This window comes from Podarcis filfolensis (genome assembly GCF_964270895.1).
Source record: "Podarcis filfolensis genome assembly, chromosome: 17".
NCBI lineage: Eukaryota > Metazoa > Chordata > Lepidosauria > Squamata > Lacertidae > Podarcis > Podarcis filfolensis.
The window spans coordinates 23,616,655-23,641,048 of record NC_139621.1 but is presented as its reverse complement, the minus strand read 5'-3'; the positions used below and the strand labels follow the sequence as shown (position 1 = coordinate 23,641,048).

The 24,394-nt window shown below is 41.6% G+C and overlaps 1 protein-coding gene across 1 annotated transcript in view; it reads left to right on the top strand.

The window, feature by feature from the left end:
* FREM1 (FRAS1 related extracellular matrix 1) overlaps positions 1 to 24,394 on the top strand; it is a gene marked incomplete at its 5' end in the record, with an annotated part of 76,098 nt that overhangs the window by 13,007 nt on the left and 38,697 nt on the right. The window contains 13 exons of the mRNA XM_083592618.1: positions 823 to 931; positions 3,123 to 3,254; positions 4,890 to 5,234; positions 6,500 to 6,642; positions 7,407 to 7,603; positions 9,847 to 9,937; positions 11,618 to 11,785; positions 12,709 to 12,917; positions 15,790 to 15,883; positions 18,400 to 18,652; positions 20,228 to 20,422; positions 21,817 to 22,002; positions 24,142 to 24,338. Of these exons, the coding sequence (XP_083448744.1) occupies positions 823 to 931; positions 3,123 to 3,254; positions 4,890 to 5,234; positions 6,500 to 6,642; positions 7,407 to 7,603; positions 9,847 to 9,937; positions 11,618 to 11,785; positions 12,709 to 12,917; positions 15,790 to 15,883; positions 18,400 to 18,652; positions 20,228 to 20,422; positions 21,817 to 22,002; positions 24,142 to 24,338 (2,319 nt within the window). The remainder of the gene's footprint in view (positions 1 to 822; positions 932 to 3,122; positions 3,255 to 4,889; positions 5,235 to 6,499; positions 6,643 to 7,406; positions 7,604 to 9,846; positions 9,938 to 11,617; positions 11,786 to 12,708; positions 12,918 to 15,789; positions 15,884 to 18,399; positions 18,653 to 20,227; positions 20,423 to 21,816; positions 22,003 to 24,141; positions 24,339 to 24,394) is intronic.

The following is a 24,394-nucleotide window of genomic DNA, read 5'->3' as shown; positions in this document are numbered from 1 at the left end:
GAAAGAACTTATACATTTTAATAACATTAGAAAAGAATTACAAGTATCTGAGATGCATAAATGCTTATGAGAGCTTAAACAGAAAAGATAAATGTCACCTATGACTGGATCTTGTCATCTCTTTAAATTTTAGCAAATAGCAATGGCAGTGAGTATGGTTGGAACTGAGACATCAGTGCCCTTTCCTTAGTGAAAATGTGTTCCATAAGCTGCTATTTAGCCTATTTTTATCTATTACCTTAATTTTTTCTGGTTTAGTTTTTTTTTCTTTCAAAAAATGGTTAAAAGGGGGGTGATTTCTGTTCTTTTAAAGAATTCCTAGCATTTTCATTTTCAGTTGCAAAAATACAATGGAAGTATAATTAGTGCTCCCTCTTGTGGAAGTTAAAATGAATGTCTCACGTGTGAAACATTTTTTTAAGAATTATATTGTACAAACTAACTACAGGGAACAGCATTTTTTTTTAAAGGGGGAATATTGAAGATTATGGAGGAAAACATACGGTCTTTTAAACATTCTGGTTCCATTTAGCACTCTAAACCTCTCTGTGGTTGTTTTCCTATGTTATTTTGAGCTCCAAATCTTTCAAGATTTCTCTAGCTCAGAGGTTGGTAAACAATTGGCCCTCCAGATGTTGTTAGACACCAAATTCCATTAACCCCAGACAGCATCTCCAATGGTCAGGGATGGCAGTAGCGACAGCCCAGCAACATTTGTAGGGCCGCAGGTTCCCCACTCTGCAATAGTCTCTTACTTGTCAGCTGCTGTTTCATCTTCCCAGGTAATCTTTAGAAAATGCTGTTTCCATTTTTGTGTAACAGGTGGAGTTTGAAGTTCATGATTTGTACTTTGAAAGAAGTTCACCAATTACTATCCATATCTCTGTTAGAACGGCACACACAAATGCTCCTCGGGTCTCATGGAATACTGGTGAGAATTCATATTATGCTTGATAGTTTTCTTTAAAAGACAGGATGTGGCTGCAGAGGTCAAATGCAACAAGCCAATATTCTTTCCATAGGTTCTTTAGCCTTTTTAAATGAGAAGCCACATGGGATTGTGCTATTTTGTGGGGAAAGATCAATCAATCAATCTTTATTATGGTCCAGAGACCCAACAAATCATCACAAATCAATACACAATTCATACAGCCCACCTCCAGGTCAACCAAGCATTTTGTTTGACATAGTGAGCCTCTGATTTTCCCGGGAAAGGTACCAGCAAGAGTAGTATCAGTTCAGCCCTGGCCTGCTCATATTTTTCACAATGCAACAAAATATGATTTATGGACTCGATGTCTTGAGCACACAAGCAAAGTCTGTCCTGGTAGGGAACTCCTCTCAACCTACCATCCAACACTGCAGAGGGGAAGACATTTAGTCTGGCTTTGGTGAAAACCCTTCGGTAGTTAGGTACTGTCAGGTTTTTGATGTAAGATGTTAACTTAAAGACATACCCATATTGAACTCCTACTGCCAGCTGACTACAGACTGCGTGTGATCAAGATCGCAAGTCACTGTGTGCATTGTCCCATAATCTTTGCTTTAAAATCTTTTGGGCGCCTTCATAACCCAGGTAATACAGTTGGGGGGGGGAGACAGACCAATAGAGGTGGCTTTTTAGCCATGGTTTTCTGCCATTTGCTGACAAATTCCTCATTGGTCAGGTGTTGGTACAAACCCTTCCCTAGATTAAACACTGAAATCCTGAGCCAATGTTTTAGGGCAGCCCACCACGCTTTAGTTGAAATTGGGCATTCACCAGCTTCTAACAGAAGTACGGAGTTGGGGACGCAGTTAGGTACCTGCAGCAGAGATCGTATAAATTTTGCCTGAAAGCCATCTAGCTTTGGCAGGTCCCCATTATGCCAGACATTTGCTGCATACAGGAGTTGTGAAACAGGCTTTGCGTTGAAAACCCTTAAGGCTGCTGGAACATATTTGCCACCCTTTGTGAAAAAGAATCTATGTATGGCTAGCTTTGTAATCTCCGCCTTTTGTAGGGAGGTTTGCCAATGGTGCTTCCAAGATCCTGTATGATGGAATGTGAGCCCTAGGTAACTGAAGTATTTTACCTGTTCAAGGTTATGGCCATCCAGCACCCATTTAGACTGGGAGAATCTTCTTTCGAAGACTAAAATTTTAGATTTTTCATAATTAATGGATAAACCATTTCCAGAACAGTAATCAGAAAATTTTTGTGGGGAAAGAAATTGTCCTGAGTTTGTTTCAGTCATAGACTCGTTGACTCGTATAATTGTAGAGTTGGAAGGGACCCTGAGGATAATCTAGTCCAACCCCCCACAATGCAGGAACATGCAGCTACGGGGATCAAATCTGCAACCTTGGAGTTATTAGCACCACAACTGAGCTAACCAGGCTCAGAGTGACACTAGTTTTGTGCTGCCTCCGGGGAGGTTCATGATATCAACTCATATCTGTATCATGTGTCCCTTGTTGAATCAAAACGAGCATGTGATCTGAAAGCCATTGCACACCCTCTGACATTTCTCTGATGAAAATAGGGATGTCCTATTCCATTATTATTATTATTATTATTAATATCTCATCCATCTGACTGGGTTGCTCCAGCCACTCTAGGCAGCTTCCAACATACATAAAAACATAATAAAACATTAAACATCAAAAAGCTTCCCTATACAGGGCTGCCTTCAGATGGCTCGGGGTTCAGATAACTCCATACCGTCCAACATTTTTCTGGTGAGAATAGGGACGTCCTGTGGAAAAGTGGGACATTTCGGGATCAAATCAAAAACCAGGATGGCTTCTGTAAATCTGGGACTTTCCCTGGAAAATAGGAACAATTGGAGGGTCTGACATTGTCCCCAGTGAAGTTTCTTGAAGGGGTCAGTGCTAAATGAGGCTTCAAAGAGTTACCTCCAGAGCTCTATATGGATGAAATTAATTCCTTTCTATAACAGACGCCAACTACTTGCATGGGACCTTTGAGTAAACCATATGGTTGTTTGAATATGGTTTACTCAAAGTCCCCATGCAAGTGGTTGGCATCTGTTATAGAAATGAATTCACCATTAGTGCTGGGTTGCACTTATTGTTCTTACTGTTCTGAATAAATTACAGGTTCAGGGTTTCTGTTCTAGGTCTTGATCTCCTGGAAGGACAGTCTCGCCCTATAACTTGGGAGCAGTTTCAGATTGTAGACAATGACGACATCAATGGTGTTCGCATAGTCACTGTTGATGGTCTACAGCATGGACAGCTCACTCTAAGAGGTATTGTGTCCTCCCTGATGTCTGTATACAGATGTTACTATTGGTCAGTGCAGTTCATGCAACAGTTCACCTTTTCAGCTGCCATGACAATGAGGACTTGAGGAGGAAGCCGCTAGTGGGCTCATGACAAGACTAGGGTTGCCATATTTTTCAAACAGTGAAAATTCAGACAGAAAAGTTGTTGAGCTTCTTCTGGACATTTGACCGATTTCTGTCCAGACACCAATTTCTGCTGATTGCCATATTCTGGATATCTCCAGGTAATTCCAGGTGTATCGCAACCCTAGACAAGACAGCACTTGTGAGAACTATACAGTGAGGCATGGTTTCTGACAAATGCCTTTGTATGACTTCTGCACAGCTGTAAGTCTAGTACTGGCCCCACATGAAGTTACTAAAGACACATGTGTGTATTTCTTAAACCTTTGGACCCTAAACGTTAGGGGGAGAACTATAGCTTGGTGGTAGAGGACATATTTTTGCATGCAGAAGGTTCCAAGTGCAGTCCCTTGTATCTCAGTTTTAAAGAATTAGCTAGCCAGTGATGGGAAAGACTGGGTTGTATCCAACTAAGTACTACTCAAAATAGACCCATTGAAATTAACAGTCCTAAGTTAATTATGCAAATCAAGTTCAATGGGTCCACTCTGAGTATGACTAACATTGGTCACAACCCTCTGCTTGATACTAGGAATAGAGGAGAAATGTGTTTGGTCTGCATTTCAAAGCAAAGAAACCTAATTTGCAGGTCCCAAATTTATATGCAGATTGGAATGCAGCTGTCATTCTGATTATGTGTGTTTATGAATTTTCCAATGCAGTTTTTTTAAAAACAACAACGTAAAACAAAAACTAAAAATTCACTCACTGGGTCACCATTGGTGATCATCCCTCTATTTCAGGTGGAGGGAATGCATTGAAAAGTGTAAAACAAAACCCAAAAACAAACCATGTATTTTAGGGAACAAATATCTAATTTAAATGCACATTTTTCATGTACATTTTTTAAAAGCACACCAAAAAAAGGGATAGAATGTCAAATTGCACCCCATGGTATTTGTATAAAAAATTGTGGGAAATTGTTTGGTGCATTTTAATTGCCACATGTTGCAAAATTATTATTCTGCAATTTTAAGTGTGGGTAACTCATTAACTCTTCCAGATAATGTGCTCTTGTGACATGGAAGCCTATATGTTGTTGCATTCACAACATAGTTTGGATTCTGTTGCAATATGTTCTTGTTTGCTTCACTAACATTCCAGAGAAAAACGATGTTGTGTCTGTCACTCAGTGAACCAGCATTGATCCAGTAAGCCACTTCTGATGTTTGTAGTGAAGGAATCATATTCATTTAATGGTGGTTATTCTTTGGCCTGGCTAGTCTGGAAGCTTCTCTTCTATGTAACAAGATTGTTTTCTGCAATTCATGAGGAGGGATGATCACCAATGGTGACCCAGTGAGTGAATTTGTACAGGGCTGAAATCTTTTATGATTTCCTGGTCTTGGCCCTCCAATTTCTACCTCTTATAAACTTAATCATTTCTGTTCATAAGCTTCACACCTTCTAAAGTAGCATTACCTTTTTTAAAAGCATACACCCATTATGAATCATGTTCCTGCTGTTGTCTGACAGGAGGAAAGGGATTCATGTTCACAGTCTCAGACCTTAAGGATGGTCTTGTCCGTTACCATCACGATGACAGTGATTCCACAAAGGACTATATTGTCTTCAGGATCTTTGATAACCAACACAGCAGTCGCCACAAATTTCCAATCAACATTCTGCCTAAAGATGACAGCCCTCCATTTCTCATCAGTAATGTTGAAATAGAAGTGCATGAAGGACAGACAATTCTGATCCAAGGCTCAATGCTTCAAGCCTCCGACATGGACTCTAGCGATGACTACATACTCTTCAATATAACCAAAGCATCACAGGCAGGAGAAATCATGAAGAAACCTGGACCAGACCTAATTGGTAAAATGTTAGACAAGCTGAAGGGGGGAGAGCATCTTTCTTTCTGCTTATTTGTGTGTGTGTGTGTTATGTCTATGTCTAGCTTTCAGATATATTCCCATATCCCTTTCTAACGCTTGAGATTTCAACTGTTTTCCAGGCCTTAGTAAACAGGCTGTGAGTTTCAGCTTTGGTTTGATAATGCAAGTTAAGCCACACCCTGCATAATCGATCACAAGATGTGGTGTGCACACACGATTTAATGGCAATGCGCATAAATTTGGGGGCACCCTGCATAATGAATTTGTTTAAGATGAGACTCTTGTCCAGGCAGGGCCGTCTTTACCCAGGGGTGCAAGGGGCGTGGGGCACCTGGGTACCAAATTCTGGGGGGCGCCAACCAGTCCCTCTTGATCAGTTGCAGTGAAAAGCAATGGAACAAAAGTCCCCAGCCCCCCCCCCCCTCCGTTGCTCTGTTACTCCTTAGTATCAAATATTCCTGATGAGTCAGGAAACAAAAGCAGCTTTTCTGCTGCGTTGATGGTCAACAACTTTGGGCTTCCCTCCTCCCCATAAAAGCTCAATAAAAGTTAATTTGGGGGCACTGGGCAGATCTTTGCACTTTGACGGCACATATGTTAAAGACGGCCCTGAGTCGAGGGGTTGAGAGCCTTTTCAAGCTTAAGAAACTCTTCCCATTCCGGGCAACATTCATGCCAGTGGGAGGCAGTGCAGCAAATGTAACTGTTACCTTTTTACAATAGGCTAGTTTCTCACAAATCCCCTCTATCTTGCATTCAGGCAAGCTAGACGCTATAGTCCTTTGTCTAATAATCCCTAGCCAATGAAGAAAACCAAAGTGTACACCTCAGTCATGCCCAAGAAAGTTGATAGACTGCTACTGAGTTGCTTTGAGTTTGGTTGGTAAAACATTTCCTCATAAATGTTTATTTCTCAAGAGAAATTTCTTTTATTTGCTTTTCATTAAAAAGGACTTGGGCAGCCAAGGATATTTTCATGGTCCAAAGATCCCTGGCAGCTTTAAGGGAGAATGTAACGTCAGACATGCTAAATGGAAGATAACTGAGCCCTGTGGCAGAGAGTTTGACCATTTTTTTATTATTATAAAGGGTCATATTCTCCTCCACAGTGGAGGTATCAGTAAAATACTTGGGGTTTTTATTTTAGAAAAACCACAAGGCCTTCACAGGAGCACCATTATGGCATTAAATACAAGGCCCTAATTCTTATAGGTCTAAAATATATTTTCTTCTGTGATTCACCAGGTTATCCTGTCACTAAATTTCTTCAGAAAGATCTGTTCAATGGGATCATTTACTACCATCACTTAGGAGGAGAAATATTTGAAGATTCCATTGAATTCGTTCTGTGTGACTCTAATGATCCTCCCAATCTTTCAGAAACTCAGGTATGTCATTGGGGGAATATATTGCAAGGCCACAAGGGAGAACACAGTGACACCTGTGTTTTATGAATGTCATTTTATTGTTGACTTTTTATGCTTTTCACTTAATGTTGGCAGCATAGTTTGTTTGTTTTTGCATATAATCATGGACTGCACTCCTAAACACGCTCACTGTGGGATTTACTCCCAAGTAAACATACACAGGAGTGTACTGTAAAATGTGATAGACTACTTTTCCTTAAACCAGAAGAATTCAGCCCATTATATTACTAAAGTGCTTCACAAATTTCAAGTCTATGTATCAATATTCAGGGAAGGGATTGCATAGCAGGCAAACAGAAAATCTGAAATTGCCTTAATATGGTGAATAATTAGACACAATCTGGATAACAGAAAATGCTGGGATTTATTTGTAATATCTGTCTGTCTGTCTGTTCTGTCTGTCTGGGTTTCAACAAATTGAACTTGTATGTACACATCTTTAAAAACAACAGTCATGGGCAGTTCTAGAACCCAAGTTTAAGATCTCATGAAAAAATACATTGTAAAGTTTTCAAATAGTGACTTTAACAGAAATCTATTGAATCACAGGACACTTGAGGAATATTTTAGCATCTTTTTCTGTCTTGTCATTTCTTCCAGCAGATGCTAAATGCTTATTGTCTAACACTGTCTAAACACCATGGCCTTTTTGCTGCAATATTTCCAATGACCTGGGTGTCCTGACCACCACCACTATATAATGGTTTTCTAAATCCTTACACTAGGAAGTCAGAGTGCACATAATTCCTTCAGATGATCAACTTCCCAAAGAAATTTCAGGGACGAGCCGCCATCTAATTGTCAAGGAAACTGAGATCGCCCATCTAACAAAGAAACATCTCAGTTATATCGACAGAGAAGCACAGGAAAGGGAGATCATCTATACTATAACTTCTTCTCCATTCTTCTCTTCTGTGCATAAGTAAGGCTTGTGTGAATGGTTACTTGTCATAAGAAAAAGGTGCATTTTCAGTATGTTGCATGGCAGAGCTGGTGATAACCTAGCAAAACTGTGATTAGTAATTAGCATTTGTATTTGTGTTCCTCGGATAGGGGAGTTAAGAATGTTTTCAAAGGAGTCTGACCAAAGCCCATTTCCCCTTCTTCTTCATTGCCCACACGGTGCCAGTCTCGGTCTTGCTAGCTACCACTGTCATTTTCATCAACATCAAACCTTTTATTGGCATCACATACAAACATCCATAGCAAATCAATACAAAATTCCCACCTTCCCAGTGACACAAAACATTCGTCAACTGAAAGAGGCAAAGCAGTCTAACATTACATCTCTAGGTCTCCAGGGAGATCAGACGTCTGCAATGTGTTTCAATGACAAAAAAAAGATAAAGATATTTAGCCACTAACTTGGTGAGCTCCTGATTATTCCCCAATAATAGAAAATGTATGACCTCGAACTCTGGTTTCCATTGGGGATGCAGAGTTGATCTAAGAACTGCTGGCGGAAATCAACATATAGTTTACATTTAAGAACCATATGTGTAAGAGTTTCCACCTGATGGTCTTCACATGGGCAAATTCCTTCTCCTTCCACCATTCCCAAGAACCTTCCATAGGAGGTTTGAAGGATTTGAATTAAACCTGGCAAGCGAAAATGCCCTTCTTTCTTGAGGACTAAGCAAAAATTCAAGATAATTTTGGTTAATTTCATATGCCCAAGAAAGTTGAAAGTTAAGAGTCATTTTCCATGCTTAATTTATGAACAGATGTAAAACGGTTAATGCACACAAACTAATATGGTGAAGCACAGCAGCGGTCAGAAGATAATGAGCCAGCAGAAAGCAAATCCCCCCCCCCAAAAAAAATTCAAATCTGCTTTGAGAAAAGATGTGAAAGTACAGTTCTGTAGGGTTGCCATTGTTTTTTAAAAAATGAAAAATTGGACACAAAAGTTGTTGAGCTGTTTTTTGGGCCAAAATTGTTGAGCTGTTTCTGCAACCTCCCCCCTCCCCCTCCATATTTTTATTCCAAAAAATCAACACTTCTGACATGGATTTCCATAAGCCCGGGTTTTCCTGGACATTTGTACCAATTTTTGGAAAACTCACCCAGATGCTATTTCCGACAGACAAATCCAAGGAAATCAGGAAATCCCAAACGTATAGCAGCCCTAGGTTCTGAGAATTGATGTCTCCTATTCGACTGCTCAGATCTTTTCTGAAGCAACAAGCACAGTCCAAACAACTGGATATAGACCGCAAAGCATGAACCCTACAATCAGTTCACTATTCAAGGTTTTGACTGTGTGACTTCACATAGCACTGATAGATGGATGAAATGACAGGAAATTAATCCTAATTGCATTTCATATTTTGCTTGCTTTGATTTCCCAATCCATTGTGAAATTATCTGAAACAGTAGAGATGGGGAGTAGGGTTATAACTTTTTTGCAACCTCATGTTCCTGTAGCTTAGTTTGATGAACATTTGCCTAAAAACAAAGGAATGAAGTGTCATTTCCAAATCTTTTGAAAAAAGGTCACCCCGAAATCAATAAATCGATTTTGAATACGCAACTCTATAATGTATTATGTAACATGCATAGTATGTATTATAATACAGGAAAAATAGAGCTTGCAAATTTTCTAATGCTTGTACAATGTTTCAAACATTGTGGATCACTTCTTATTGCTTAGAATAAACCGAGGTTCTTGTGTGACATTGTATATTGCCACTGAAACAAATATTAAAAGTTAAGTTTAGTTGTTTGCCCACAAAGCTTTCTATATAGACCAATATTTGGATTCTTCTTCTAGAAAGTTCAAAACAGTTTTAGGAAGTTCCAGAAAGCTGTAAAAGTTCAAAAGAGTTCCATAAAGTTTTTTGTGGGTTTTTTAAGTGCTAATATTTATGAGTAGTAATACAGTGATTCCAACTTCGCATTTCAGGGTGACCTTTTCACAACTGAGAAGAATTAGTCCCCTTTTCAGTGTTTCTAAGCAAAAGTCCATCCCTTTATGATACATGAAATAATTGTGTGAGGGGGTTGGGGCAGAGTAAAAAGTATATAACCCTAATGCAGAGATGGTGACTATTTCTGGTGAGAGAAAATAGTTTTGGGATGTACATTTGTATCTTCCTTTGCTATTTAAAAAGTTATATGATTCTGCATATGTGTTCTCTATTATGACAATACCATTCTGCGCAGCCACATGGACGCTGGGAAACTGTTTATGGTTGACAGCATTCCTAAACTGATTAAGGATCCTGCTACTCCGTCACTGATATCATTCACACAGGTTAGTTATCAAGGTTAAAACCTGTCACCCAGTCGCCTCACTTCATACAGTTGTACCTTGGTTGTCAAAACCCCTGGAACTTGGACGTTTTGGCTTCCAAACACCACAAAACCAGAAGTAATTGTTCCAGTTTATGAACGTTCTTTTGGAACCCGAACATCTGCAGCTTCTGATTGGCTGCAGGAGCTTCCTATAGCCAATCAGAAGCCGCAGTTTGGTTTTCTGATGATTTGGATTCCGTTTGACTTCCAAGGTACGACTGTATATGGGATCTTACTGTAATTATTATTATTATTATTATTATTATTATTATTATTATTTATTAAATTTGTATACAGTGGTACCTCAGGTTAAGTACTGAATTCGTTCTGGAGGTCCGTACTTAACCTGAAACTGTTCTTAACCTGAAGCACCACTTTAGCTAATGGGGCCTCCTGCTGCCGCTGCACCACCGGAGCACAATTTCTGTTCTCATCCTGAAGCAAAGTTCTTAACCTGAAGCATTATTTCTGGGTTAGCAGAGTCTGGAACCTGAAGCGTATGTGTCAGGGACTCAGGAGCAGGAGCACTGGGGAGAGAGGAAATGGAGAGCGAAGGGGAAGAATCCGAGGGCAGCGTAGGGGAGTATGACAGTGGCCCGAGAGATTCCATGAGCTTCTCCAGCGAATCAGAAGATTCCCAGAAGGGGGCGCCTATGGTCAGGGCAAGGGGGGTCCCAGGGGGGACGCACCAGAAGCAAGGAGACAGAGGGGAACCCCAAAGCAGCAGTGGGGGATTGGGACCAGTTTCCCCACCAGAGCGTAGTGGGGGGGAAGAGTCACATGTGTCAGGGCCAGCGTCTCCTCCAGCGGGGAGAGAGAGTGAGTCAGGGCTGACCACGCCTCCAACGGAGGGGAGGTCAGTTGCAGCTAGCCCCCCCAGAGGGGGAAGCAGTGACAGCAGCAGCAGTGAAACGGTCAGGAGAAAAGTTACCGGCTGGGCACGCGCACCAAGTTCAAATGTACAGGCGCGGGGAACAGCAGGAGACCCAGATGGGGAACCAGCTCCTAAAGCCCGCCGGAGGGAGGGGGAAGGCTCAGGGGACTCAGCGTCAGAAGAGGCTAGAAAGGGTGAGACCCCAACGGCCAGGCGGAATCAGAGGCGGAAGGAACTGAGGAAGAGGTGGAGTAAGGCTAGAATCTTAAATTGGTGTCAAGGGGGAGGAGACTCAGACGGAGCATCAGCGGTCTAACAGTTGAGACGTAGAGCTGCGCGCTGCGGCTCTGGAAGTGAAACTGAACTTCAATAAAGACTTTGTACCTAACAACGAAGCAGCGTTGGTCCTTTGTGAGCTGGGACCTTGGGCAGCTCTGACAATATGTAACCTGAAGGATATGTAACCCGAGGTACCACTGTACCGCCATATACCCGCAGGTATATGATGATTAGAAAACCAGTGGAGTTTATTACTATACCCTTTATGTTTACCAGGAGTGGCACACTGTGGCCCTGTAGATGTTGTTAAACTACAGTTCCCATCATCTTTTGGCCAAGAGGCTGGGGCTGATGGAAGTCGTAGGTTCCTCACCCCTACTATATTGAATACTAGGTATACTATCCCGTGGATAGTAATGCAAGTTTAGATTTGGGAATTGGGGGGTGAATATATCCCTTACATTTTGTTTGTTTTTTTGCTCCTAGCATGCCATAAACCACATGAAAGTTGCTTACATGCCACCGTTGCAAGATATCGGCCCTGATCCTCAGTATATCCAGTTCACATTTTCAGTCGGCAATCGACATGGCAACACTTTGCAGGGGATCTGTTTTAACATTACCATTGTCCCAGTAGACAATCAAGCTCCAGAGGTATGACTGTAATGCTAACAGGAACAAGAGAAAATTAGAAATTTGACATTGTTCAGGGTTGAACTTAGCTAAAAAAGAAGAAGCTGTTGTTTGGGCTTGTGAATTTTTTTTCCTTTTTGTTGTTTCAGCTCTTGAATGATGAAATCAAAGTATAATATTTTTAGCATTAGATCATGTCTTCCTCAAACACATTTAAGAAGGATAAGTTTTGCTTTCCATCCTACTGTCTCAGAATAGAAACCACACATTATTTGGACAAACATGTGTTTCCCAAGCTTGTGGCTTTTCATTAATGTGAATACAGGGCAGATTGTATCATTTGCATGGAAATACTGGTGGGCTGTATAGGGAGTGCTTAATCCCTCCTTTTTTAAAAAAAATATATTTTATTGTTTCAACATTTTTAACATATGCAGTCAAAACACAGTTTTGTCTTTTCTCTTATTTTTCCAACTTCCCACCTCTTTTTCCATGAAGTTGTTCTTTCTCTCCTTCTGCCACACCCGATCTTCTATCTATCAAATCATAACCACAATAATATACTCGAATTACTTCTATTGCTCATAGCTCAAATTCTGCTCACAATTTGATCATACTACTGTATAATATTTCTTTAATGTTATGGGATCTCACTAACTTTAAATGTAGCCAAACATGGGCAAATTTCACAAAGTGCAACCAATGTATGTGTGTTTGTGTCTGTCGTTGGTTACCCTAGTTTCTTTCTTTTTCTAAAATCATATTCCTGACTTAATGACAATTGTATAAAGCTTGCACTGTGGCCGTCCTGCAAATACTGTAGGTAAATCATCTCCCCTTTTTCAGCTGTGCAAAATGATGTGGTAAAAAAAGATTACCTCAAGGTAAAAGGATCAACAAAAGCATCTTCTGAGAGGAACTTTTCTCTCTTTCCTTCTCTTCAGGTGTTCACAAACAACTTGAAAGTAGAAGAAGGGGGGTCATGTACCATTACAGAGGGCCACATTTTGATTTCAGATGTGGACACCAAACAGGAGAACATCCACATCCATCTGCTAAGGCCACCTCGTCACGGAGCTGTTGAGCTGGCTGGGATTCCTATGAATCAGGGGGATTGGCTCACCTGTGAAGACCTGCACCTGTCCAAAGTCAGGTTAGAAGGCGCTGAATATATATATGCCTGCTCTGTTCTTGATGTAGATTCTGCTAATTCAGCCCATGAATCAAAACAGTACTGAGAGCAGAAACAAATGACTGTGATGTATGTTTTGATGAACTCCAGCAATTGACCTGTAGATTGAGGATCAAAGGTTGGAATCTCTCTCTCTCTCTCTCTCTCTCTCTCTCTCTCTCTCTCTCTCACACACACACACACACACACACACACACACACACACTTCCCTGCAGATACAAAGCTAGAATGCCAGTGAAGGCTGGTACAGAACATCATCTCTGATCTCTACTTGTTTTGGTTGTTTGTTTGTGTTTGTTTTTTGAGACAGGGCCTTTTCCGCTCCACTGCAAAGCAGGAGAGGGCAGACTTCAGGCTTGTGGGACCTATTTTGTTTTGTTTTGTTTACATAAAAAGATCTTGCCCAACAACTTATTCCCAGCAACTGATGTTCAGAAGCATGCTGCTTCTGACAGTGCAAGTGAAACTCGGACCCTGTGGCCAGTAGACTCTTCTAATATGTCTAATCCTTTTTTCAAAGTGATCCAAGTTGGTGGGCATCACTGCCTCCGATAAGAGCTATATGCTGCATGAAGAAGTACAGTGGTACCTCTGGTTAAGAACTTAATTCATTCTGGAGGTCCGTTCTTAACCTGAAACTGTTCTTAACCTGAGGTACCACTTTAGCTAATGGGGCCTCCCGCTGCTGCCGGGCCTCCGGAGCACAATTTCTGTTCTCATCCTGAAGCAAAGTTCTTAACCTGAGGTACTATTTCTGGGTTAGCGGAGTCTGTAACCTGAAGTGTCTGTAACCTGAAGTGTCTGTAACCTGAGGTACCACTGTAGTTCATTATTACAAACCTAAGGTCTGCAACCGCTCACAAAAAATACTGGCTTAGTGGGGTGACATTCTCTGAGAACACTCAGCTGTTAAATCTGTGAGCAGTACCAAAACCAAACTCAAAAATTATTTCATACCCATTCCTGGATTCTTTTTTCAGCCACCTAATTTAATAAGGGAGGGAAGCTTTATAGTTGCTGCTGTTGTTACACAGCAGGCAGTAAGTAAGCCTTGTAAGTAAGTAAGTGAAGCATGCTCAGTGTAGCATTAAATTAATCCCTGTGTTGGTATCAGTACTACTACTAACTACTCCAGTGAAGGAGGAAGAGAAAGGAGGACCATAACTTCAACCTCTGGCTTCCTCAGGTATGACAGGGAAAGTCCCCTGTCTGATACCCTGAAGAGAGTACTGGAAATGATATTATTTATGGTTTTGTGGATGCTTTTTACTGATTTTATTTTTATATGTTGTATATTGCCTTGATTTTTATTTTTATTTTTTTTAAAAAAATGAAAGGGCAGGTTATAAATATGCAAATAAATACATCACCCAGCTGTGAGTGTGAAGGCCACTCCCCACAAGGCCCTTTCCACCTGGCCAGACTCGCCAGCCCTACTGAAGAGGCTCCTCGTGAGGCCTGAGGAACATCACCCGGCTATTGTTTTATTCATATATTGATTTAATATGCTGTACACCGCTTTGAGATTTTTATTAAAATTATAAAGCGGTATAGAAATTGAAATAAATAAATACCCTAATTTATTTTGCGGAACGATAAAAGTAGTAAGAAATTGGATTCTCAAGCATACAAATGCTAATCCCATCTATTCCAGTCTATCGGCACTAAGTCTTATTGCGAATCAAAAGACTCCTTGCCGAAAGGAGCAGCAGTGTTTTTCAGCCACTGGGCAAAAGGCAAGCTTGCCTCAGGTTCTGGCCTGGCAAGGGTTGGAAGACAAAACAACTGCTTGGTATCCCAGCTTCTCCTACAGGCAGTGGCTTCAGGCGCTCGGAAGTCCACCTGTACTCGAGAGATAATAATAATAATAATAATAATAATAATAATAATAATAATAATAATAATTTATTACTTGTACCCCGCCCATCTGGCTGGGTTTCCCCAGCCACTCTGGGCGGCTTCCACAGAGACCAAAAATACACTAAAATGTCACACATTAAAAACTTCCCTGAAGCTGCCTTAAGATGCCTTCTGAATGTCAGGTAGTTGCTTATCGCTTTGACATCTGATGGGAGGGCGTTCCACAGGGCGGGCGCCACTACCGAGAAGGCCCTCTGCCTGGTTCCCTGACGCTTTGTTTCTCACAATGAGGGAACCGCCAGAAGGCCCTCGGTGCTGGACCTCAGTGTCCCGGTTGGATGCTGGGGGTGGAGACGCTCCTTCAGGTATGCTGGGCTAAGGCCGTTTAGGGCTTTAAAGGTCAACACCAACACTTTGAATTGTGCTCAGAAACATACTGGGAGCCAATGTAGGTCTTTCAAGACCGGTATTATGTGGTCTTGGCAGCCGCCCCCAGTCACCAGTCTAGCTGCCGCATTCTGAATTAGTTGTAGTTTCTGGGTCACCTTCAAAGGTAGCCCTACGTAGAGTGCATTGCAGTAGTCCAAGCGGGAGATAACTAGAGCATGCACCACGAGGCCATAGTTCAGTGGTTTGCATGCAGAAGGTCTCAGGTTCCATCTTTGGCTTCTCCAGCTGGGACTAGGGGTGTCCAAAACCCTGAAGAACTGCTGCCACTCAATGTAAACCATGCTGAACTAGGTGAACCAATGTTCTGTCTCAGTATAAGGCATTTTCCTATGTTCCTTCCTAAGATTTGACGCCCCATCCCCTTTCTTTGCCTTTCACCTCTGTCTTTAACTACTAACGTAGATTGTTAGATCTCTGGGCAAGGACTGTGAATTCCTATATATTGTAATAGATGTGTGGTGCTGATGGCAGCAGTGGTAACAATGCAAACATTTGAAATGAGTTCAGAATGTTATCCCCGCAGGTACCTTCACGACGGTTCTGAGGTTCTGCTGGACCGTGTCCTGCTTGCAGCTACAGATGGTATCAATTCCTTTGAGTTCATTCTGCAAGTTCAGGTCAGTGTGAGATTCATCAGAATATTAGTTCTCTGGAAGATAACAATTTTCAGGGGGCTTTGTGGTTATTTTAGAAACTGGGAGGTCTTGGACGAGATAGGGATTCTTCTGCACTTTTGAGGCTTATGTTATACGTGTTTGATGGGTATTATTGTAAGAGATACCTGCACCTTTCAGTTTTTCCTGTACTGTCAGGGATGAATCCACTCAGAATTAAATGCTAAAAAATGCAATGCATCAGCAAAAGAGAGGTGCTTCATTTTTACGTATGAATGTTTCATCCTTAAAGGACTTGAAAACCACTTGCAAATAAACACTGTGCTGTGTTTTGTATATATTTGGGCCCACCATTGTTTGCTAAAACTCCTTAGTTTATTAAAAGTCAAAAATCAGCTTGGCTACACTGGGATGTTTTAGTCAATGTTGCTTATACTCTGAGTAGCCCATGGAAATGAATGGGTGTGATTAACTTAGGTCCATTCAGTGCGTTGTTGTTTTGTTGTTGTTGTTTGTGGGGGGGGGGTTGGGGGGGTAACTGAAGGGTACGTAGTACCGGCACTTCTGTTATTTATTTATTTTTAAAAATGTGACACTTACTGTAACACTTACTGTGAATACCAACACCTATTTTTCTAGGAAAAAAAGCACTGGGTCCATCCATTTCAGTAGGTTTACGTGGAGTTGTATAAAGCCCATTATTTTAAAAATTAGGAAGATATCAGTACACTAGGGGTGTTTGCAGAGGGTTATGCTTCTACAGTTCTGGACCCTCAGTGAGACAAATAGGTGCTGCATCAAATAGGTGCATGTTCTTCTCTGCATTAGACAGCAAAAAAACAAACAAACCCTGCATTGTTTTTTTAACAGCTGCATCAAAATTTATATTTTTTTAAATTGTACATTTATGGGGTTATATCCAAATGCATGGGACATGGGTGGCGCTGTGGGTTAAACCACAGAGCCTAGGACTTGCCGATCAGAAGGTTGGCGGTTCGAATCCCCGCAACAGGGTGAGCTCCCGTTGCTCGGTCCCAGCTCCTGCCAACCTAGCAGTTCAAAAGCACGTCAAAAGTGCAAGTAGATAAATAGGTACCGCTCTGGCGGGAAGGTAAACGGCGTTTCCGTGCACTGCTCTGGTTCACCAGAAGCGGCTTAGTCATGCTGGTCACATGACCTGGAAGCTGTACGCCGGCTCCCTCGGCCAATAAAGAGAGATGAGCACCACGACCCCAGAGTCAGTCACGACTGGACCTAATGGTCAGGGGTCCCATATTCCATGCGATGGAATATGGATGCTATAAAAATAAGCTTGGGAAGTGATTCAATTTCAAGACAAGTAGTAGAAGGAGGGGTGCTTAACCCTTTCCTCGCCCACCATTTCCTTGCTCAAAATTATACTTTCCAGAATTCTTTCTCTCTCTCTCTCCCCTACCCCCATAATGCATATAAACAAATTTTAACCCTTTGGTTAGGAGGTGGGATTTTGAGTCAATATATGGGCTGGGAAAAGGTTAAACATCTCCCTCCCCCACTGCTCAATATCTATCATTCCAAGGCTGCTTTTCTTTTCTTAATATATTATGTCAATGCTCCCTTTCATGTTTGCACATGTGGAGATGAGACACCTATATTTAGAAACATTGACAAATCCTAATTTCCTACCATGAAATGCGAAGATCTGCCTTAGGATAGCCTATCTGTAAGCGAATACATGGGTTTTCACAATTTGTAGGCACAACAGTTGCCTATAACTGTAATGTCTTCTTTACCTTCTTTTTGTTAATCTGTCCTTTTTTTCCAAATTTCTATTCCTTAGTATTGGAAAGTTTTTAATGTTTGACATTTTACAATGTATTTATATGTGTTGTGAACTGCTCAGAGTGGCTGGAGAAACTCAGCCAGATGGGCTAGGCAATATTATTATTATTATTATTAAAAATAAAAATAAAAATAAAAATAAAAATAAAAATAAAAATAAAGGTAAAGGTACTCCTGCCCTTACGGGCCAGTCGTGTCCGACTCTAGGGTTGTGCGCTCATCTGACTTAAGAGGCCAGGAGCCATCGCTGTCCGGAGACACTTCCGGGTCACGTGGCCAACGTGACGAAGCTGCTCTGGCGAGCCAGCACCAGCGCAGCACACGGAAATGCCGTTTACCTTCCCGCTATAAAGCGGTACCTATTTATCTACTTGCACTTAGGAGTGCTTTCAAACTGCTAGGTGGGCAGGAGCTGGGACCGAAAGACGGGAGCTCACCCCGCCGCGGGGATTCGAACCGCCGACCATGCGATCGGCATATCCTAGGCACTGAGGTTTTACCCACAGCGCCACCCTATTTTCAACAGCAGCATCAGTAGCTGGTGTTCTGCTTAACTGAACCCAAATCTACCAGCATTTACTCTTTGCTGTAAATAAAACATTCCCTTCATCCGGTCATAGCTTCCCGTCTTTGCAACCATGCTTACACACAGAAATGAATGGCCAGCACAGTTTTGCTCTCAAGCGTATTTTTTCCAGGTGAATCCAGTAAATGATGAACCTCCTGTCATGAATGCTGACCTCATTCCCTCCATCGAATGCCCAGAGGGTAAGGCAGTGGCCATCACCTCGGAGAACCTTTATGCTACTGATGAAGACAGTGAAGACATGCAGCTGATGTTCATGCTCGCTCGAAATCCTAAATATGGGGTTGTGAAGAAAGACGGGATTGTGGTGGATCGCTTTCCACAAGTAGATGTTGTTTCTGGAGCAGTGGAATACGAACATACAAGTAAGTGTGAGCAATGCTCTGATCATATATCATAGGGTTGCCATATTTCAAAAAGTTTGGCCAACGTAGTTGAGCTTTCTTTGCAAAATCTCAAAAAAAGTTTTTGAGCTATTTTTAAATGAAATTCGCCAAAATCTATACTTCCGACATAGGCTGCCAAACGTCCAGATTTTCCCAATTTCCACCCATACGCTGTTTACAAGGGCCAAATACCTGCTCTATCCGGAAAATTCTGGACGTATTGCAACCTTTATCAATCCAGGCCAAGTCTTTATTCCTGTTACATGAAATTCCATTATAAGTGGTTGCAACCCTATCTTGGGGATAAAGGGGGCTCCATTGTGTGGGGGGTATTGTTTTTGTTTGTTATTATGGTATGTAATTTTGCAGAGACTTTTCGGGGAGCTGCTGGGGGCAGTTTGCTGGGGGAGAGAGAAATCAGCTTCCATGTTGACCTTCTGCATGTTGATCTCTGGGTCCAACCCTTATTGAATAATAATGGATGTTCCTTGGAAATTAAAATCTTTTGGTTCATATCTTGGAAATAAAAACATACTGGCCATAGCCAAGCCGATTGTAAGCACTTATCAGTTTCATTTATTTCTGTAAAAGAGATCGGAACATACCAATTTTAAGCAATGGGACTTCATAATCCTTGCCAATTGTTTCCAAAATGGTTATTGGGGAAATTACAGAAATATGAACATAGAATTGCTTTAACATTAATAATTCCTATATATGGAATTAGACATAATTCCATATAGACATATGTACTGATTTCTAGATCATTAGATTAACATTTTTTCCTGGAGGTAGTCATTTTATATTATTTGTATGATACAGCAAATATGTCTCTACAGCCATATGGATGTCTTTGTTATTGTTCCTTACAAGGCAAAGATGGGGAGCCTGTGGCTTTCCAGTTGTTTCTGGTCTACAACTTCCATCTTCCTGACCGTTGGCTGTGTTGATCATAGTGGATGGGAACTGGAGTCCAACAAAATCTGTAGCACCACAGTTTAGCCATCATTGTTGGAAGGAATAGGTAAAGGTAAAGGGACCCCTGACCGTTAGGTCTAGTCGTGATCGACTCTGGGGTCGTGGTGCTCATCTCGCTTTATTGGCCGAGGGAGCCGGCGTACAGCTTCTGGGTCATGTGGCCAGCATGACTAAGCCACTTCTGGCAAACCAGAGCAGTGCATGGAAACGCCATTTACCTTCCCGCCGGAGCAGTACCTATTTATCTACTTGCACTGGCTTGCTTTTGAACTGCTAGGTTGGCAGGAGCAGGGACCAAGCAACGGGAGCTCACCCCGTCACTGGGATTTGAACCGCTGACCTTCTGATCAGCAAGTCCTAGGTTCTGTGTTTTAACCCACAGCGCCACCCGCGTCCCTGTTGGAAGGAATAAGTTACCATAATTGAGTAATTTTAGAAATTCCTCCCATTCTTCTCGTTTCTTCTTCATGACTATTGCTGAAAATATTTTGCACCTCGGCATTTTAAACAAATGTTTCTTGCATTGCAAAAATATCCTGTTTTATCTCTTGTCGTTTCTTTCTTTGTTTTCCCCAGGTGGAGAGATTGGCTTGACCCCTTTATTTGATATCCTTACCTTTGTTGTCTCAGATGATGAAATTGGCCCAACAAATGAGTGTTGTTATGACGAATCTCCTTTTCCTTCTGTTCCGCTCCATAAATCTTTTCCAGTATATGATATTAACATCACAATCTTTCCTATAGACAACCAACCACCATCCATTGTTACTGGTAAAACATCTTGACATTTTTTTATTTTATTTTTTGTATGCCCAGCTGGCTTGTTGAGAATTTGAGATTATAATTCAGGACATGTTAGGACAATGCTGAACTGTCTATGCTAATTTATTTACAAACCACTTAAGGTTTTCAAGCCACTGTACAAAGATTATATATATATATATATATATATATATATATATATATATATATATAAATGTTTTTCAGTTTTTCAAACTTTTTTACAAACATACAAATCCAATATTTCCCCAATAGACATATGTATATTTACCCCACCACTTTGTGGTTTCTTATATTTTTTAATTCTTCGCACTGCATTTCCCTCATTATTCCAATTATTAATTATTCCCTACTTTTCCTTTAACATTAATTTTAACTGCTTGGTTTTAAATTAATCCTGCCAATGAACTTAAATGTATACAATAACTTTTCAAATATTCCACAAATTTCCCCCATTCTTTAATAAAGTTTTTTCCTTCTTGGTTTCTTATTGCTCCAGTAAGTTTTGCCATTTCAGCATAGTCCATTCATTTAATCTGCCACTCCTCCTTGGTTGGTACAGAATCTTCTTTCCATCTCTTTCTTTCTTTTAAGACGGTTGTTCCATGCATGCTTAGCTTCAAAATGTTGAAGTTAGGGATTTCCATGAAAAAACAATCACATAACCTAAATGAGTCCTACATACCTAGACCAGACACGGCATCGATTCTCTGTGACAATTTCAATAGTTGTTTATTTTTTATAACTGAGTGGCGTTATACGAAAGGCAGCTCTTTTGCCAGTAATGTGTGCATGTCCACTACTTTTCAATGAGGTATGTATGAGTAACTTTGTGATTTGCAGTCTATCACCTAAGCAATGTTCTGGAAATGAAGGATTGTCCCAGCAGGGAAATTAAGCACTGATGCATGAAAAATGGTTCATTATGAGCAATTCATAACAGCTCTCAGGCAATTAATGCTGTGACAAACAGAGGTAACAACCGATCTTGAGCACTGCATAAACCATACTGAATAGCTTATCAGCAGAATTGTTTTGCAAGTGTGGTTCCCCCCGCCCCTCTTTCTCCCTCCTCATTCAATTGGTGAGGATGAAGAGTCATTGGTACGGCACAACTGGAAAACATTGCTATCAAGCAGATGAACGATGGCTTTCACCACCAGTTATCTGAGACATTTCTTTAGCTTTGCAATTCCGGCTCCTTAAGTCATACAGTGCTTATCACTGAAGAAGTGTGTATGCACACGAAAGCTCATACCAATAACAAACTTAGTTGGTCTCTAAGGTGCTACTGGAAGGAATTTTTTTATTTTGTTTCGGCTACAGCAGACCAACACAGCTACCTACCTGTGACTAGTACTTATCACTGTATCATTTGTTTGCAGGTGCCATGTTTGTTGTGGACGAGGGCACTTCGGCTGCCATTACAATTAACCACTTGTCTGCCACTGATCCCGACACGAAAGCAGATGACTTACAGCTTGTTTTAGCTTCTCCTCCCCAATTTGGGTACATAGAGAATATATTGCCTTCCCCTGGCTTTGAGAAAAGCAACGTGGGAATAAGCATAGGTATGTGTTCTACAGGAAAAGGCAATTTGTATTTAAATCGAGGCACATTGCCAACACCTCTGCAGTCCATTTTGCCTTCCTGTGGTCAAATGTATGCAGGGGCCATTACCAGTGAAGAATCAAAAGAATTGTAGAGTTGGAAGGGACCACTAGGATAATCTAGTCCAGTGTTTCCCAATCTTGGGGCTCCAGCTGTTTTTGGACTACAGTTCCCATCATCCCTGACCACTGGTCCTGCTACTTAGGGATAATGGGAATTGTAGTCCCAAAAACAGAGACTTGAGTTTGGGGAACACTGATCTAGTCCCCCCCCCCCCTGCAATGCAGTAATCCTTTGCCCAAAGTGGGGCGCGAACCCACAACTCTAAGATTACGGGTCTCATGCTCTACCAGCTGAGCCACTCCACCACTGCAATGCTGCTGCCTTAAGCCCCCACCTCTTCTGGTTTTCCAATGAATGCCAGGTGGATGCCATTGTGATGAAGAGAGTGATGCTAAGTCTCTTCGGGACAATACAGAGTATGACAAGTTAACCCTCCTTTGTCATTGTCTGCCTTCATCAGTACGTCTGTCCCTCATTTCTGTACTTGCCAGAAATATATGGAGGAGGGGGCTGGGCTGCATGGTGCCAGTGCCGGATTTAGGTATAAGCTAAACAAGCTACAGCTTAGGGCCCCACTTTCTTGGGGGGCCCCAAAAAATTTAAAGGAAAAACACACCTGGATGTACATTTCCAAAATATAAGATAAAAAACAAATAAAATAAAACCTACATACAGCAACAGTGTTTTGTGTTGTGTAGGCTACTATGATGTAAGTAATGCCCTGCCCCCCACTAGCCTGCTCCCTAAAATATCACTGGTTTGCTCATTTCTATATATAGGGTGCCTACATTCTGCATGGACTGGTTGCATGGCAACATGTGCAAATGGCTTTAGATACCTATTAGGTCCATAAATTAGGGACGCCGGTGGCGCTGTGGGTTAAACCACAGAGCCTAGGACTTGCCGATCAGAAGTTTGGCGGTTCGAGTCCCCGTGACGGGGTGAGCTCCCGTTGCTCGGTCCCTGCTCCTGCCAACCTAGCAGTTCGAAAGCACGTCAAAGTGCAAGTAGTTAAATAGGTACCGCTCCGTCGGGAAGGTAAATGGCGTTTCCGTGCGCTGCTCTGGTTCGCCAGAAGCGGCTTAGTCATGCTGGCCACATGACCCAGAAGCTGTACGCTGGCTCCCTTGGCCAGTAAAGCGAGATGAGCGCCGCAACCCCAGAGTCGTCCGAGACTGGACCTAATGGTCAGGGGTCCCTTTACCTTTTTAGGTCCATAAATTACCAAATAGCATGTATTCAACACAAAAAACAGGGACAATTTGTTGTTGGCAAAGGACAGCTGGACATATAAAGGGCCCCATTACCTTCAGTAGCTTAGGGCCTCATCAAACCTAAATCCGGCCCTGCATGGTGCAATGGGGGAGCATCAGAAGGCTTTATATTGAGCATCGTCTATTGAACTTGGAACCAACCTTGCCTGGGATAGTGAAAAAAACTCTTGCTGGGGAGTTTTTGAATTTGACTGAGTCTCAGTGAGGCAGCCACCAACATTTCTCTCTGTGGCCACACAGCATCTCCTGGGCCTCTTAATCCATCCGCTGCCTTAAAGTATGTTGGTGGATTCCACCCCATCCTCAATGTTGAAGCAAGTTTCAACTTCAACTGTTGAAGCAAGTTTTTAAAATGCTTTTTTCATTATAAGTTGCCTTTGCTTTCCTATTATGCAGTTTTAATTTATGGTTGTTGTTTTCATGTAAATTGCTTTGTTGGCGAGTTTGGGACTACTGCTGAATAGTGGGGTAAAACAAAAACAAAATCTGGGGACTCCTGAATTGGGAGCCCCTTCTAGTTGGTTTCCCACAGCCACTGGATGTTAAAATTGTCCCAAAGTTTTGAGGGGTTTGCTCCACCCCAGGTCTCAGAACACATTTTGTGTAAATATCCTCCTCAGAAGCATTTTAGAGCATATCCCTCCTCTTTTCTACAAACACCTGTAGCCCGAACGAGTGTACATGTTAGGGAATGGCAAGGTTATTTCAAAGAGGACAGGAGAAGATGCATATCCAGTATGAACTTGCATTTCTTTCATCTAGCCTCATTTCAGCTGAAAAACATAAAGGGTCTGCACATAAACTATGTCCAGAGCAGGCACAGGAGAATAGAACCAACCGCAGACCAGTTTATGGTTTATGCCACTGACGGGAAGCATCGTTCGATGGAGACACCGTTTTATGTATTGATCAACCCGATGAATGATGAAGTGCCAGAATTTGAAGCAAGGAATATTACAGTAAGGATTGAAATATAATGTGTTCCTCTGGTTGTTCCTTTCTCAAAGAGAACATA